General features: G+C 38.7%; 1 protein-coding gene across 8 annotated transcripts in view; it reads right to left on the bottom strand.

Moving 5' to 3' along the window:
* The window catches only part of FBXL5 (F-box and leucine rich repeat protein 5), a 37,843-nt gene that overhangs the window by 5,732 nt on the left and 16,131 nt on the right, over positions 1 to 15,980 (bottom strand). For all 8 annotated transcript variants that reach the window (XR_014228528.1, XR_014228529.1, XM_082315387.1 and 5 more), the window contains exons 4-10: positions 15,392 to 15,575; positions 12,907 to 13,089; positions 10,319 to 10,444; positions 9,216 to 9,364; positions 8,948 to 9,030; positions 6,511 to 7,233; positions 3,453 to 3,601 (exon numbers count right to left, since the gene is read on the bottom strand). Coding sequence is in view for 6 of the 8 variants with exons in the window: in XM_082315387.1 (XP_082171513.1) it covers positions 3,453 to 3,601; positions 6,511 to 7,233; positions 8,948 to 9,030; positions 9,216 to 9,364; positions 10,319 to 10,444; positions 12,907 to 13,089; positions 15,392 to 15,575 (1,597 nt within the window). In the remaining 2 variants the exon portion in view is untranslated. The remainder of the gene's footprint in view (positions 1 to 3,452; positions 3,602 to 6,510; positions 7,234 to 8,947; positions 9,031 to 9,215; positions 9,365 to 10,318; positions 10,445 to 12,906; positions 13,090 to 15,391; positions 15,576 to 15,980) is intronic.

Genomic DNA, 15,980 nt, shown 5'->3' with positions numbered 1-15,980 from the left:
AAGGCTTTCAGCTACCCCAGTTCTTGACTGAGTCTACCAAGTAGCCACACAAAGACTAATGCTGGCCACAGAAGGCAGTAAGGAGCTGGGAGGAACACAAAGGAGGGAAGGAAAGACAGTTGTTCTTCACAGCCACCACCAGTGAGAGGCACCCTCATCAACACTGCATACCGTATTTGATAGTAACGTAGCAAGAGTAATACATTACACGGGAATTACCAAAAGAGTGATCAAATTAAGCATTAGCTTTAAAAAAAATATATATATATATAAAGGCAATATTAAATTCAAATCTGAGTTTACTAAGTGCTACTCTCTATCAGCCTTTGGTAAAGTTACACTTGCAGACCTTTATGAGAGCACCTTGGTTATCTGTAAAACTTAAAGAGAGACCAAACTCTTGAAGTCTAACAACAATGCATTCCCATATAAATCTGCACACAGGAGTCCATAAATCTTAACAGAAATTGCAAAGTCTTGGCTCCGTTGCTGGAAGACAGATCAAACTATGACCAATGAATTTCTAAATGCCAGAAGAAAAGAGTGAATCATCAGAATCACCACAACTTTATTTCATTAATGTCCTATTTCTTTAATTACAGCACCTGGGGACTACATAATTAAAAAACTCTAGAAACTGAATCATACTTAAAAGCTGCAAAGAGCTACTGCTGCAGAAATTAGGGAGCCCCACTTCTCTAATCCTGAAGCTGACAGCACTCCAGGCTTTAAAACTGAGAATACAGTAAGGAGTTTGAACACAGCTGGACAAAAGAGCCTATGGGGAAGTATAAACTTCTAAGTGGCAAAAGGTAACTCAAACATTAAACTCTTCGTACCAAGCTCAGTGTGATTTACAATCAAACCCAAAATCAGCAATTAGAAGGGGTGTATACTGACAGATTTGTTTTCAGCTGCAGCTGAGGGTTATCTAACTCCAAGTCTCCAGTGTTGAGCAAAACACAAGTAGAGATCCTAAACATCAGTATGCAAACCAAGAATTGAAGTCATACTAACGGTAAACAAACAGAAAATAAATTTGGAAGTGTACGCAAATTCATGGTTTCTGCTCATAAAAACTGCATCACATTACTGCTGTGCAACAGCAGCCTGTGACTCAGACCCAACTGAGTCCATGTAACCACAGCTGCTCCACCTTTTTAGTTTTAGTCTACTGAAAAGGTGGAGCAGCTAGGGTTAGACCAGCACTTGCAACGAAAACCTGAGAATTGAAAACAAACATGCCTACTGAACAAGCCCAGCAAGCCCTCCACAAAGAAAATCCAATGGAGCTGTGTGTAACGGCCCCTGTTAGGTTCAGTGCTTATAGAAAATAAGTCTGAAAATAGACTGTAGGTAAAAGTAAAGCCCTTATATGTCAACAGATGACAAAGTGGTATCTTTATTATTCAAAGATGGCTAAATTCCATGTGTTGGCTCCATTTTTTGTTCTGCAACACTGACGGGTTTTCCAACACGATCCCAGAACATATCTCCTTCCCCGAAAACACTCCCTGATAAGCTGGTGGGCAAAGAAAATTATGAAATTATTCTCTACATGCTTACAGACCAGTAATTTTTTGCAGCGCTTAATAACACAATCTATGTATGTGCAAACAAACATAAACTGCTTCAGATATGGATTGATTTAAATGAAACAACTATTGTTTTCCCTACAGTTACTTTAGAAATGCCAAGTGATACAGAAATAGTTCAAGCTGTCACAGAAAGCCTGCTGCCCACAGAGCAGAATAAGGCATTAGTTTCACACTGAATAGCCCTATCACAATAAAGTTTCAGTGAAAATACAAACAGTACCCAGATAAAACGGCAGGGGATTCAGTTATAAAAGGTTATTTCCCATTTCAGAATTTTTCTAGGACACCCCTCTAAGTTTTTATCGACTTCCTTCTTAAAGAAAACAGCCACAAACTTCTGAGATGCTACTATTTCTCAACAGATGTGAGGAGTCAGACCGTTACAGCCTCACTCTCCTGTTGATTTCTCTCTACAGGAGCCACTGTTCATCCAAAGGCATGCATGATGATTTACAGAACCAAGCAGAGCTTATAGGCTCCCAGCTTCCAGCAGGCAGTAAAAGGAAGGAAATAAACAGGAAGAGGATCAGGACAACTTTACAGAATCATTCCAAAAAGTATTCTGTTTAAATATAAGTAATTTCTTGAGGATATTATGGAACAGCTAAGCTTTAAAGTGGTGGATTCACCCAAGAGATTCTGGCTTTGTAAACTAATACTAAGATGACATAGTGTATTTTAGGGACAAGGAGAGAACAGAAGTGTCTGAAGACACACCAGCACATCAAGTCTGGTATTACTGACAGACGTGAAAACAGAGGAAAAATAGCAAGGAATCAGATGCAAAAGGAAAAAGGCTTTTAACTGGTCTTTGAAGACATCTTTAAACTCAACACAATGCAGGAAGGAGAGTCAGTGAAGGATTTTAAAAAAGGAACCTTAAAATTTTCAGGTTGAAATGCCAGAAGATTTTTAAAGGCTGCAGTCTGCATGGAATGGAAGGAAGTAAGAAAAAGCAAGCATCTCAAAATAAAAACAAACAAACGAAAGAGCAGTGTCCAAAAAGTGCATAAAGAAGTGCAAAAATTACAGAAGCAAAATATGATTTAATACTTTCACTTCTAATACTAGGATCCAATCCAAGTGCATCATCTTATATCAATTTCAGTGGATTGAATACCCAAATGTCAGTAGAGATTTACTTGTAGTACCAAAGCTCTGGCATCCTGTACCCCTGCTGTGGCTGCATCTCAATATAGATGCAAATAACCGAGCTGAACACCATGAACTACCAGGGAATATAATTTTGTTTTATACACAGTTAGCTCTTATAATCTTGTGAACTCAGTTATTATCCTCCTTTTCCCTTTCTTTCTGTTGCACTTACCTGTTTTAAATTCACACATGGAATACAAGTCACGCCACGGTTCCCATCTCTAATGCTATGAATGCTTACTGGACCTAACAGACTGAATTCCAGTGTGGTAAGCACTGAAAAGACTTGCACCATAAACGTATTTTATGCATTTATCCAGATCCTTCCCCAGCTTAGATCCATCCCTAAGTTACCCACTCAAGCAAAACCAGAAAAACTAAATTACACTTTCCATAAGGACACGTGATGGTAGGATCAAAAATATACCAAAACTACTGCAATAGGGCATGGCAAAACATGGCAAAATGCACGTCATTCCTTTCCTAAAAATCACTGCTTTGGTACCAATCTAATGAAGCCTCTGTCTGAAAAACTGACTTAACAGTTGTAATTTCATAATTAATCTGTGAAACTCAGTGCTACACAGCCAAGAAAAAAAAGCAGGGGTTTGGTGGTTCTTTTTGTTTTCTTTTAAAAAGCGTCCTTAAACCAAACATCGCTCCCCAAAAAAGCATCACATCGTCATAAAAAGACATTACCGTTAATGTTGTCACAGTAGTAAAAGTGTTCATCGTTTAGAGAAGGGCATGCAGAAACTAAATCCTGCAGGCCTGCACCAGTTACAGTGAGACAACCCGAGAGGTTAAGGTGTTCCAAATGCGGCAGTCCTCCTCCCAGAGTCAATGCCCTGTTAACAGACAGAAGAGAGGTGTTAAGAGCCCGCACAGCTACACTGACAAGTACTCCACTACCTCGCCAAGTCAGGCTTAATTGCGTCTTATAACAAAAAACCCCACACCTCTAATAAACCATGTAGTTTTAAATATGGAAGCTTCATACTCTATAAAGGGGATCACCCCTGAAGCTGCATAACACACCTGAAAAATGAACCGATTTCGACAAACTAATAATGCCTTCTGACAGAGTTAAATAGTACATCAGTTTGTTTATGAACAACTCCACAGATGACCAAGTATTTCAAAAAGAACTACCAAGACATTCTTCTCCAAAACACCAGTGGTTTTGGCAGCTCCTCCAAGGTGATGTATATTCCTCAACCCACCCTGAAAACATGACACTCCCAAGTTTGGTGCATTATGCTTCCGAAAGTCTGAGTATCTTATATTTTTTTTTGTTTAAAATTATTTTGGAATCCAAGTTTGTACTTTCCTAGGGCTGACAGCAGAGCCTCTCTCTGCCAACACATGACCTTATTATTCAAGTGGAATTCTCTATTTTTCCTCCGAGTGCAAGCAAGTTTGGCTGCTGATGCAACAGCCTCATGGATGTACCACACCTGAGCAACTGCTCCGCATTAAGCTACTTGCTTCTCTGCGAGCTCACAGGGCAGCCAGCCCAAGTTCAATCACAAACAAGCTCACCCACCTGAAAAAAACCACCAGGCTTGAATCACCAAGCTACAGATCCAAACCAGGACATAAAACTGAAAATGCCTTCAGAGCATCGCTGTACAACTTTCTCCTGTGAGCAGGCAGAAGTAGAACTGTTAACCACAAAACCAGCCATCAGTTAACAACTTTCCTATGAAATAAACTGGCAAGTGTTTCTATTAGGAGGTTTCGTTCTCTCTCCTCAGGGACTCAAACTATTCTGGTGAGCGCAGGAAGCACTTGTTGCAGCACGCTCTCAGCTCTTAAATACTGTCTTGTGTCCAAAAAGCACGAATGGGAAACTGGCACCACAACTAAACCCTTCCTGTGACTCCATGACCAAGTCTCCCTTTGGTCCTAGATTACCGAGTCATGAAAAAACAGACCAGCAACATGCAAACTACACACCGCATGACCTAATCAGCACCAAACGAAACTCAGCAGTGCCAGGCCACTCCACCACTTGAACAGCAACAAGCTCAAACACAAAGCACTGCTATCTGAAGCTTACTCTCAGCAAGACTAACACTGGTGAGTGAAAGCCTAAGTCTCATATAAACTACTACAGGGGACATTTGAGCAGCTGGTACTTCTGAACATCAAATGGGGATGAAGTCTCCAGGGACACAAATCAATGCCAGCAGTGCCTCACGCTACTTCTCAGCTGACTGACTACCGCGTACAGTACAGGTAGGCATGAAGTCTTCCCACCCCAAGAAGCTTTAATTAGCCCTAAGTGCTGCAGCACACCTGAGCGGGTGGTTGCAAGGACTTAAGCCTCATCCCATGTTCATTACGAAGTAATAACTATATTTTTCTGACACAATACAAAATATCAATGGCAAATATTATCACACACAGGAAATCTTGTAACTCCTGAAGCCATCTCAATGGTCAAGTCAACTATTTTTTCTCCTCCTTTAATTGTTATATAAAGTCATATTTATCATAATGTTCTGCACATACAAAATTATCACAGAATCATTTAGGTTGGAAAAGGCCTTTAAGATCATCAAGTCCAACCGTTAACCCATCACTGCCAAGTCCACCACTAAACCATGTCCCTAAGCACCACGTCTACACATATTTTAATATCTCCAGGGATGGGGACTCAACCACTTCCCTGGGCAGCCTGTTCCAATGCCTGACTGCCCTTTCAGGGAAGAAGTTTTTCCTAATATCCAACCTAACCCCCCCGGCACAACTTGAAGCCATTTCCTCTTCTCCTATCACTTGTTACTTGGGAGAAGAGAGCAACCCCCACCTCACTACAACTCCTCTCAGGTAGTTGTAGAGAGCAAGAAGGTCTCCCCTCAGCCTCCTCTTCTCCAGACTAAACAACCCCAGCTCCCTCAGCCGCTCCTCATAAGACTTGGGCTCCAGACCCTTCACCAGCTTTGTTGCCCTCCTCTGGACACGCTCCAGCACCTCGATGTCCTTCTTGTAGTGAGGGGCCCAAAACTGAACACAGCACTCGAGGTGCGGCCTCACCAGTGCCGAGTACAGGGGCACTGTCACCTCCCTGGTCCTGCTGGCCACACTCTTCCTGATACAAGCCAGGATGCCATTGGCCCTCTTGGCCACCTGGGCACACTGCTGGCTCATGTTCAGGCGGCTGTCAGCCAACACCCCCAGGTCCTTTTCTGCCAGGCCTCTCTCCAGCCACTCCTCCCCAAGCCTGTAGCGTTGCATGGGGTTGTTGTGACCCAAGTTCAGGACCCAGCACTGAGCCTTGTTGAATCTCATACAACTAGCCTTGGCCCATCGATCCAGCCTGTCCATAAATTATGTCATTATCCAGACAGGTTAAATGAGATGTTACTCCAGTTTTATAAAGTTTCAAGCATATTGACAGGCATGATGAAAAAAAACCAAAACAGCAAATCAACACAATTTCCTAACAAGAAATCACTAAAGATCAAATCTAAAAGCATTAATAATGCCTAGAGCAACAAATTCACAAAAATACTAGACTCCAGAGGATACATGTAAAAGATTTTATTTTGTTTAAATCCCCAAAGGAAAAGCTGGAGAAAGTTTTCAAGTCTGGTACTATAAATATTTCAAGATACAAAGACCACTTGAAACTGAGTTTCTTCAATAAAAGTGTTTCTACTAGAACTAGGCAGATTCACCCCAGAATGACTGAACAAATAAAATTAGAAAAAACGTACTGCAGCAAAATAGCTCAAACATGTCTCCTCACCTGAGAGCACGGTCTGTGATCTGGTAACATCCAGACAGACTGAGAAACTGAAGAACTCGTGCAGTCTCTTCATCTGTTTTTTCACTCCCAGAGTATGCAGAGTCTTTTTTCTCTGACTGCTTAGTCCTTGCTGGTTTTTTACACAGTGCAGAGGACTCTGGAAGTGCTCGAATAGTTCTTAGTGCTGTCCCAGCACAACAAAATGAGTGACCGCAGTAAATCAAGTCAGTAGAAGCACAGTGCTGCTGCCACCCTCTAGTCCTTAATCCATAAATGTCTCTACCGTAGCAAGATGCAGAACAATTAATATGGGATGTTGGTTCCATAAGACAAAATCCTTCAACGTTTCTGTGTCTCCACTCTGCAGCATCTTCAATGTCAGCTAAATCATCCGCATCTAGCATCCACACATAAGCAGAATTGAAGTTTTCTGAGCTGTCCGGTTTAGTCCAATGCTGCTCACTATCTCCTCCCTCAATGAGGTTTTCATTGTTGATTTCATGCAAACCATTATACTTCTTGTTGGACTGCAGAGTAATCTCTCTGTTTTTCCACAAAGTCTTAGCATTCCTGTTTCTGCAGCTTTTCAGAATACCTCTGTTATGGTGAGTTGATATGATACCCAGTGCTCTGGAAATCCTCTCTATAGCCACATCTGTGATTTTTTCACATCCAGACAGGTCAAGGTGGCGTAGATTCTGACAACAACCAACTGAAGACCAACTGAAATCAGGGAAAAAAGTTCAGTTGATTTTTTTTTTAGGGTTTTTTTTTGGGGGTGTGGGGGGGGTGTGGGTTTTTTTGTTTTCTTTTGTTTTTTTAGTTTTTGTTCAGAAACAGGTGTTAATGCTAAATATACAAAAGAACATTTTGTAAGTAAAATACTTAAGTCACAGAATATTTGAAGAAAATACCCCAGAGACAGGTTAGATTCAATACTCCAAGTGCTATATATATGCCTAGAAAAATTACGTCTAAAGAAACGTGAAATGAATCAGTAACCTGTATTTTTTCCATATACTGAGACTTCAAAGAAGTCCACATTTGCCATACATTGAACAAATTTTTAAAGAGTAGATCAGACCGCAAACACCAAATACATGTGACAACAATTCCAAAAAGCAGCTTCTGTTGTGTATAATGCAGTTACCAAGAGCCATCTAAGTCACTAGACATTACAGTTAACTTCTAAGAATACTGAAAAAAGTGCACTTACTGAACTAGCAAATTTCACCCCCTCCCAAAAAGAAAATCTGATGTAATATTCAGTTCAAAGTATTTTAAGAGTTGTAATTTCTAGTATTTGAGTTTCTCAAGCTTGGCCATTTATACATATTCAAACATCAGTGTACTCAGATCATTTGTCCTCCTGTCGTTTCCCATTTCTTTCAGAGAGAACAGCTGGATTCTGTGTACAGTATTAATTATTCCATAAGGGTGATTAGGCTTAGAGATGTTAATGAAATCAGACTTTTTCATATTAAGAAAACACCTCACCCTTTCAGCCTTACCTTTTTCAACTGAAACAGAAATTTGATCTACAGTAATATTGTTACACTATTAGCTATAAAAGTATATAGCTGCTTTAAGTGAGCTTTACCTATCCGTAGCTAACATTAAATATCACTTTCCATAAGTGATTACTTATATTTACAGCAAGCCAAACTCATTTTTTGAGTTACAAATTGGGGTGCTGGAAATATAGATATATGACAAAACCTCACAAAGATTGATTTCTGAGCCACAGAAATTCCGCAAGGCTTTTATTTAAACTAAAACTTCTTGCACAAGCTGCAGTGTTGTTACCAGCATCCATGCTGGTAAACTCTTCTGTGTTGTTAACACATAAAACTTGAGAGCGCTATATGATGAAAGTGTTGAACACCGAAACAGCCACTGAGTTTCAGTATCACAACGAGACCCATTGGTGCAGGCTTTGCACCATGACCCATCCCACTGACACCAATGAAACTTCTGCGGGCTTCAGTAAAACTCAGGAATCCACAGTTACTACACCTACGCCTTAGAGCTTTGCCCACCATTTGATCAGTGTCTTAAATAGCAGTATTCCAAACACTACCAGCTATATTGGACCAAGAACTACCATAACTGAGTGACGCCACAAAATCTATGGACAATTCCAAGTTATTAATAGCAGAACAAAACACAATTATTGTTATGGATAGCTACACATTGATAGGTAATACATATCCAATAGTGAAGACAGAGCATTTTAAATGGCCATTACAAAGTTACATGCTTCACGTGCTATTTCGTGGATTTGTTACTCTGGTTTAGTTCTCAGTTAATGTGTGAATCCTGAATGCCATTTCTCTATTTCTCTCTTTATTGGCAATGGACTAAGACATATTTGAATGTTTTTCCCTCTCAAAAAGCTGGATTTTTTTTTTTCTAAAGGAAGCAACAATTATCTAACCTTTCAAACGCAGAGTCTGAAATATCGGTTTGAGTGAGATCCAAATATTCCAAGTTGGGGCAAAGCTCCAAGATCTGTCTAACCTGGAAAAGTAATGAAAATAATCAAAGACACAAGCCAATAAGGCTGCACACAGTGTCAAGAGACAACATACGAATTAACATTCTCTTGAATTGCAACTCATTTTCACTACCAAACTCAGGCACATCTGTTATTAATTAGAGGCTGCATAGCCACAATTACTAAATGCCAGTCTCAAATTACATACCATCTTGCTAGATACTGCAGAACTGTAAGCCAATACCAATGTCTTCACTGAGGAGCCTACATGAGGGAGGACATTATGAATTAAGCCATGAAGTAAATGTTTTTCCATTTGTGCTATATTAATGGCAAGTGAATCTTCAGCTGCTTCTTCTGCAAAATAAAACCAAAGAGAAAAAGACTTAAAATATGCTTTGAGTCACTTGGAATTCACATTGCCATCTTACATCAAACAAGTTATCAGGAAACTAAAGAAAGCTTAACAAGGCATAAGTTTCAGAAAGTACCTTACATCAAACTTTTGTTGAACTCTAGCTCAACATACTACTTAAGCCTCATCTTTAAAAAAGTATCTGCGTGTCTTTCTGACAGTCCTGAGAGTTTAACTCCAACAGCAAGTAACAACAGTAAGAGTCTTAACAGAAGATTATCATTAAAGGACTTGGAGAAATACTTACTACAGATTATATACTGCTCAGGGCTGTCTGGGGCAGCTGTTTCCACTGACTTGCTTTATACATTGAAATACTACCTCACAGAGCATTTCATATCCTGTGATGTAACAGCTTAAGACAAATTTTAAATTAAGCCTAGAAAGCATTAGGATGCAAGATGATTCATCCAAACTTCCTGAAGAGATGAAGCCTAGCTTTTAACTCCTTCCTAACTCCAGACACATCCCCATGACTCTTCTACCTGCACTCATGTTTGCTCTCTCCCAGCTTAATTAATTCAGGTCATTAAATCCAGCTGCCTGATTCTCCCTCCCCTCACCCCCCATTCCCCTTTTTATTCCACCCTGCTGGGAGTCAGGATGATATGAATATGAGGAAGAAGAGCACTCCTTTCAGGAACCTTAAGTAGTTGCCAGACAAAACTTCCTCTAAGTTCTTTTTTTACTGTAAAAGTTCGCTTGGCTTAGTAAGAATTTAAACTAGGCAGAACATAAGTATTATTGCATTTGTCATTATTTTAATGTACTGGAATCAACTATAAAAAAAATCTCTACTTTAAACTGATTTTACAGAAGAGAGTCCATTTTAGACATTTATTTCTTATAGCTATGTCATCGGGGGGGGGGGGTCACCAAAATCACAATTTACCTACCAGATTCATCTATGTCAGCATCTTCATCCCATTCCTGGAAAGCACGACTTTCATCTTTTCTATTTTTCACCCATTCCTCATCAGGTTCCATCTCAAGATCTGTCGCAGGACCGCTATACCAATCACCTATTCACCCCCCCCCCCAAAAAAGAAGGAAAGGAAAAAGGAAAAAAAAAAGAAATTAAGACAAACTTCTCATCACTGCAGAAAACAGCAGTTATAACTTCTCAGTGTACCTCAGTACCTGACCTAAAGACACAAATGAATGTTGCGTTCATCTCAACTAAGGCTGGACTGAACCTTGACATAATTTTTTTTTTTTTGGATCTCTATTTTAAAGCTTCAAAAGATTCCTGGAACAGTTTCATTACCGTTACAGAACTCATGCCTATTACACGTCCTTATTTTCTTAGTAGGGACCAACATGATTGCAAAAAATAACAGAAACAATTACGGAATATTTGGACTGTGTAGGTGCTGAAGTTATTTCTGGTAGATAAATTAACCATCAACTTTTAATATAACACTTGGTTTAAGACATTTCCATTTACCTCTGGAATCTCACAAATATACGGTCAACGAGGATGTATTTTATTAGCCTTAGTCGCTGCACATGACAACTCCAGTATCAAGAAACCCAAGTTCCAGAAGTAGCCTACTTAAAGCAGCTATACAATACTAGATTATAACATACACATTATTCAAATCAATAGACAACCATTTTTTAGAACATCTGGATGAACATGAATATCAGCAACAGCTCCACAGTTTTAGCTGGTAGGGCACCCTCCCTCCCCGAGGGTTACTGCACAGGCATAATCTACTTCTCATTTGGGTACATTGTAGTGCTGGGCTTGGTATAAGCAGGTCTGCTGCCTCCCTCAGCATAGACACGCTTAAACCAGAAATAGCTTATCCTACTGTCTCATTAGTGGGGGATCCTACCATCCCCAAAGCAAGAGCAGCCCCTGTTGAGTGGCATCTAAAGGACCAAGGTTTCTTACAGGAGCAATCCTAACTGATTATCAACCAACTGTGAAGCAAAAGGTTTCATAACATTTCTCATCTCTAACCCATCTTTACAATATATATAAAGCCTCAGAAGCCCTCTCTGTATTAGGGGAAGAAAAAAGTTAAAAAATTAACTAAGCCTGTAGTTTTATGTTCTTTTTTTTCCTCCCTGGCAGTAAATCTTATTTGAGAAGCTTCCACCCAGTTTAGAGCACTTCTGCACAAACAACTGCAGTGGTACAGACAGTACCTCATGAGACTAGCTTCCTGTTGTGCCAAAACCAGGTTTAGAAATAAGTCATTTCAAGCAGTTGCCAATTATCTTTTTTGCATAGCACTGAATTATCAAGACAAGTAGGTTTTAGATGAAAATTTAACAGTTTAAACTCTGAAACGCCTCCTCTCCACTCAGTCTTTTGCAGCTCAGGGACCAATCTATTATTTTCAGTAACATTTATCCAACCAAAAAAATTAATTTGGACACAAAAGTCATTCAACTCCTCTCTGCCTTGTACAGATTTTTAGAGGCCATAAAGATCCAGCCAGTAAGAAGCTTTTAGCTTTTATGCAACTCATAATTTAAGTTACGTATTGTTAGCTTTCTCTCTTAAAATCTTACAAAGGCACATAAAATATAGTTTATTAAACAGCACAGATGGTCTCCTTTTTAGTCAGCTATACTGACATGGCAGCAATTATGAAGCCTGCAATGCCATAGTCCAGTGATTGTTTAATACTCACATAAATATGGGCAAATACAAATAGAAATATTTAAAGCTACAAATATACTCTGATGACTTGTAACCAGCCTCATTGGAATACAGAGTATTTTGTCTATTTGAACAGGTACTTTTGCAAAGGTTACACTTCTCAATAGGAAATTTTAAATAACAGGAGATTTTGAAGAACAGAACTTATAAAAAACCACTTAGTCCTTACTGCAGTAGAAGTTATTGAAGTAATATATCTAAAGAATCAATACTAAAACTAACATTCATACAGTTTTTGAAGTCTGAATATAAAAAGTAAGAATAGATTGTGAGGAAATGTTAAAACTCCATTTATTTTAAACTTCCATTCTGCAGTTATATCTGAATCACAAGACAGATCTCTCGGACGAGAACATACTAGTCAGGAACTAACAAATATATATATATTTTATTTCTACCTAGTAACCTAATGAAATAAAAATATTACTGATATAGGTGTAACAGCAGCATTTATAATCCAAAACCCCTTAGGTTCATAAATCATAATTAAGATGTTATATTAGTCAATATACTTGTTAACATTCATACAAGCAAACAAACCTCAGTAAAACTAATCAACAGTTTGTATACAAGGGTTACTCTTGAGTTACAACCAAGACAACTTTTAGCTTCTTAATTCTACAAGATGGAAGTGTGTTTTGTGGATTTTCAACATTTAACCAAGTTTCAAGGCACTATCCTTGCCAGAAGCATGCTCAGCTGTCAGGTTCATTGTACATGACAGCCTATACTAAAACGTTCTCTTCTGTAGACTCAGGAATTCTGGTAATTGACATGCTTTCAAAGGAAGAATTAAATTTATCTTACCTCTGGCCCAGCGAACAGGGTAAAGATGTTTCCAAAGAGATCCAGTTTTAGCCAACTGTGACCATTCAGTGCTTACTTGACTACACTGACATAACTCTTGGGGGTTAAGGTAACTGAAAATGGTCAGCATTACTTCAGGAGGAAGATTAGTAATATTTGTGGTGTGCCCTGTTACTTCGGTTTCTGAAATACAGAAAGTGCGTGTTAGTGAAGCACAGCCTCACAGCTTTAAATAATAGTGGAACTCACATTTTGACTAGTACAATGAAAAAAATAGCATCTGAAAAAAATTTTTAACAATTGTTTGGCAAAAGAGTTGAAAAAAATAGGTGTTGCTTTGGCTTTAAAAACGTTTCACTGTAATACCAACTCAAACAAGCAAACAAAAAAAAAATCAGCTCAGTGTTCTGTTTGCCATTTTCTCAACTTGCTAGTTTTTTCCCCACCCTGACCCCAAAAAGGTCCAAAAAAGGCCTGGACAAAAGTAAACTGCTGCTACTCAACCACAGCAAGACAAAAGCAGTATCTGCTATTAAATGAAATGCTTTAAAAAAATGACTCATGTCATAGATTATATATATACACCTGCTTTGCCACATTCCCAGGAAACAGAACTAGCACACAGAATCTACCAGCTGGGACCACTCTCAGTGAAAGCACTCAGCCTCTTGACTGGGACACAGCAAGAAGTCCATGCTTAACTCTCTGCAGCTGTCTCATACTTTATTTCTAGCTTTAACTGCTAGCCATTCAGGTTGGAAGGTAATACTAGATTAGAGGCTAAAATTTGCCCACTGTAACTAATACTTCAATGGACAGGAGTAGGAACTATTTCCAATAGCTCTCTCATCGCCATAGTACAAAGAGAGCTGCAAACTGTATAAGATAGCAAATTCAGTGCTTTGGTTAGTGGGTTTTTTGCTGTTTTAAGAGAATTTTTAATGCTTTGTTTAAGGACAATTTATTTCTAAATACATTTTTTCTAAATAAATATTTTCTAATATAAAAATTTCTAAAATAGTTTTCAGGAGTCCTTAGAAATAGCAGGTTTCACAAATTAGTAGGGATTTATTTTTAAAGTTAGGACACAAAGTACATAAGGCTTTACAGTGAGACAAGAATCAGGTTTCGTTTTGCAGAGCTTCAAAAGTAAGCATAATGTAAACTTTACTCTGTGATAGCCTACTGCTACTTCAAAAAATGTAATTAAATACAGTTTCACTTAATAAATCAATATATTTATTCATATACCTGGCAAGTCACTGCAGGTAAACTACAGAGAATTTCACATTAAAATGCAGTTAAAACTGCACAGGACTGCAAGCTGTGTTATTTTCTTCTATTTAAAAAAAAAAAAAAAAAAAAAAAAGGATGCAGGACACATACTTTCTTCTCCCTAAAGTCTAGAACACAACCACTGCAAAATTATTACTGTCCCAAAACTGCTATTCCAGCTAGACTTAACAGCAAGTAATGCCATAAGGCTACTTCTGTCACATTCATCTGTTCAGACTCAAAGAGTATTTCACACCATCGACCATGATCCTTTCTGAAGGTTTCACCTGGAGGGCAGAAAATGACCAGTTCAGTAGTTCAGAGAAGTCAAGTTTCATCAAAAAAAAATCTGATTACAGAGTAGTTTTTCAAGTTTTTCTAATGAGAGCACCACACGTTATCAACACCACACTCAGTTCATGAGGGCTTGCTCTACTTATCAATCTCACACCCCAGTATTACACTTTTGGTACATTAAGTCCCCTTCTTTGGGGAATCAACTCTTCTTTGTTAGTTAAGAGTGAAAACTGCAAACAGACAACTTAGGCTCCTTCAACAGTCATAAAACAAGCCTCAAGTGCACTTTAGTAGTTATCCATTTGTTCTAAGTTTCATCAGGAAAGGTACAGATGAACGCAAATTAAATATCGACCTTCAGAACACATGTTTCATCTGACCTACTCACACACTGCATGGATTCATTCCCTTGCATCACTCCACACACACAGTTTCTTCCTTTCCGATTCCTGCGAGGCCCAGTGAAGTTAGGTAGTGGAGTTGGGGAAGGTGAGTTGCTTTTAATTTGAAATACTGTCAGATGGCTAACTATTCTGTGTCATTAAACCATCAACAGAAAAGCTTACAAAGCAGTCTTGAAAACCAAGAACTAAATGCAGGGTCTGCAAATAGAAAATATAATTTCAATGGAAGTATGAAATTAGAAGCTAATTATCATTTCTGCCTGTTTATTATATCAAATATTACCATGGGAGGGAAGGGAGAGGAAGAAGGCTGAGAACAGGTAAACAGTGAAGTACTGTCTATATTGCAACCTGTATCAAAGTTCCTGAAGTTTCAAAACTGGTTTAAAGAAATTCCCATTTTATAAAAACTATTTTATCTGCCAGTATGTAACTTTAGGTATATCACTGGTGTGGCTTTTTAGATAAAAACTGCAGTTTGAAAATTACTTTAACTTTAAATGCTTCACCTTGATCCGCCTTCTCATCCACAGAATACTTAAAGACCTTCTGAAGCTCTTCTGCTTGATTCCACTTACTAAGACCTCTGAATTCTGCAGCCTCCTTCTGTGAGCAGTGCTGTGCAATTACTTTCTTCTTAATATCTTTCAATTCTTCGTAAGTAAAGTATTCCATCAACATTGGCTGAAACACCTAAAGCAAAAGGAAAAAAAAAAAGCCTGGTGATGATGGAGATAGTTAATAATGCTACACAGACCTACCAACACAGAATTTTCCTGTTTCAAATTCTCTCCAAGTAAAACATGTCCTACATTAAGTGAACCTAAGGACAAGACCATGGAAGTTTTGAGTTCCCACCCTCTGCTTGCCAATGGATCCCTGCATAGTCTTGGGCAAGCTGTTTGACTCTTTTCCCCAATAGAAAAGGGAAGTGATTAAAGTTACTTAAACTACACAACTTATCAAGGTACTCACATGGAAAGCAAAGTGGCAAGGAAGAAAAACATGAGAAAAAGATTTCTCTTGGACAGACTTCAGAAGGTTTACTCTCTCCAGAAGATGCTTCCCAGTTTTTGGATACCCATAAATCATCAGACT

Source organism: Platalea leucorodia, assembly GCF_965183815.1.
Source record: "Platalea leucorodia genome assembly, chromosome: 6".
Lineage (NCBI taxonomy): Eukaryota > Metazoa > Chordata > Aves > Pelecaniformes > Threskiornithidae > Platalea > Platalea leucorodia.
Note: the sequence above shows the minus strand (reverse complement) of the source record. Positions and strands in the feature narration are given on the sequence as shown.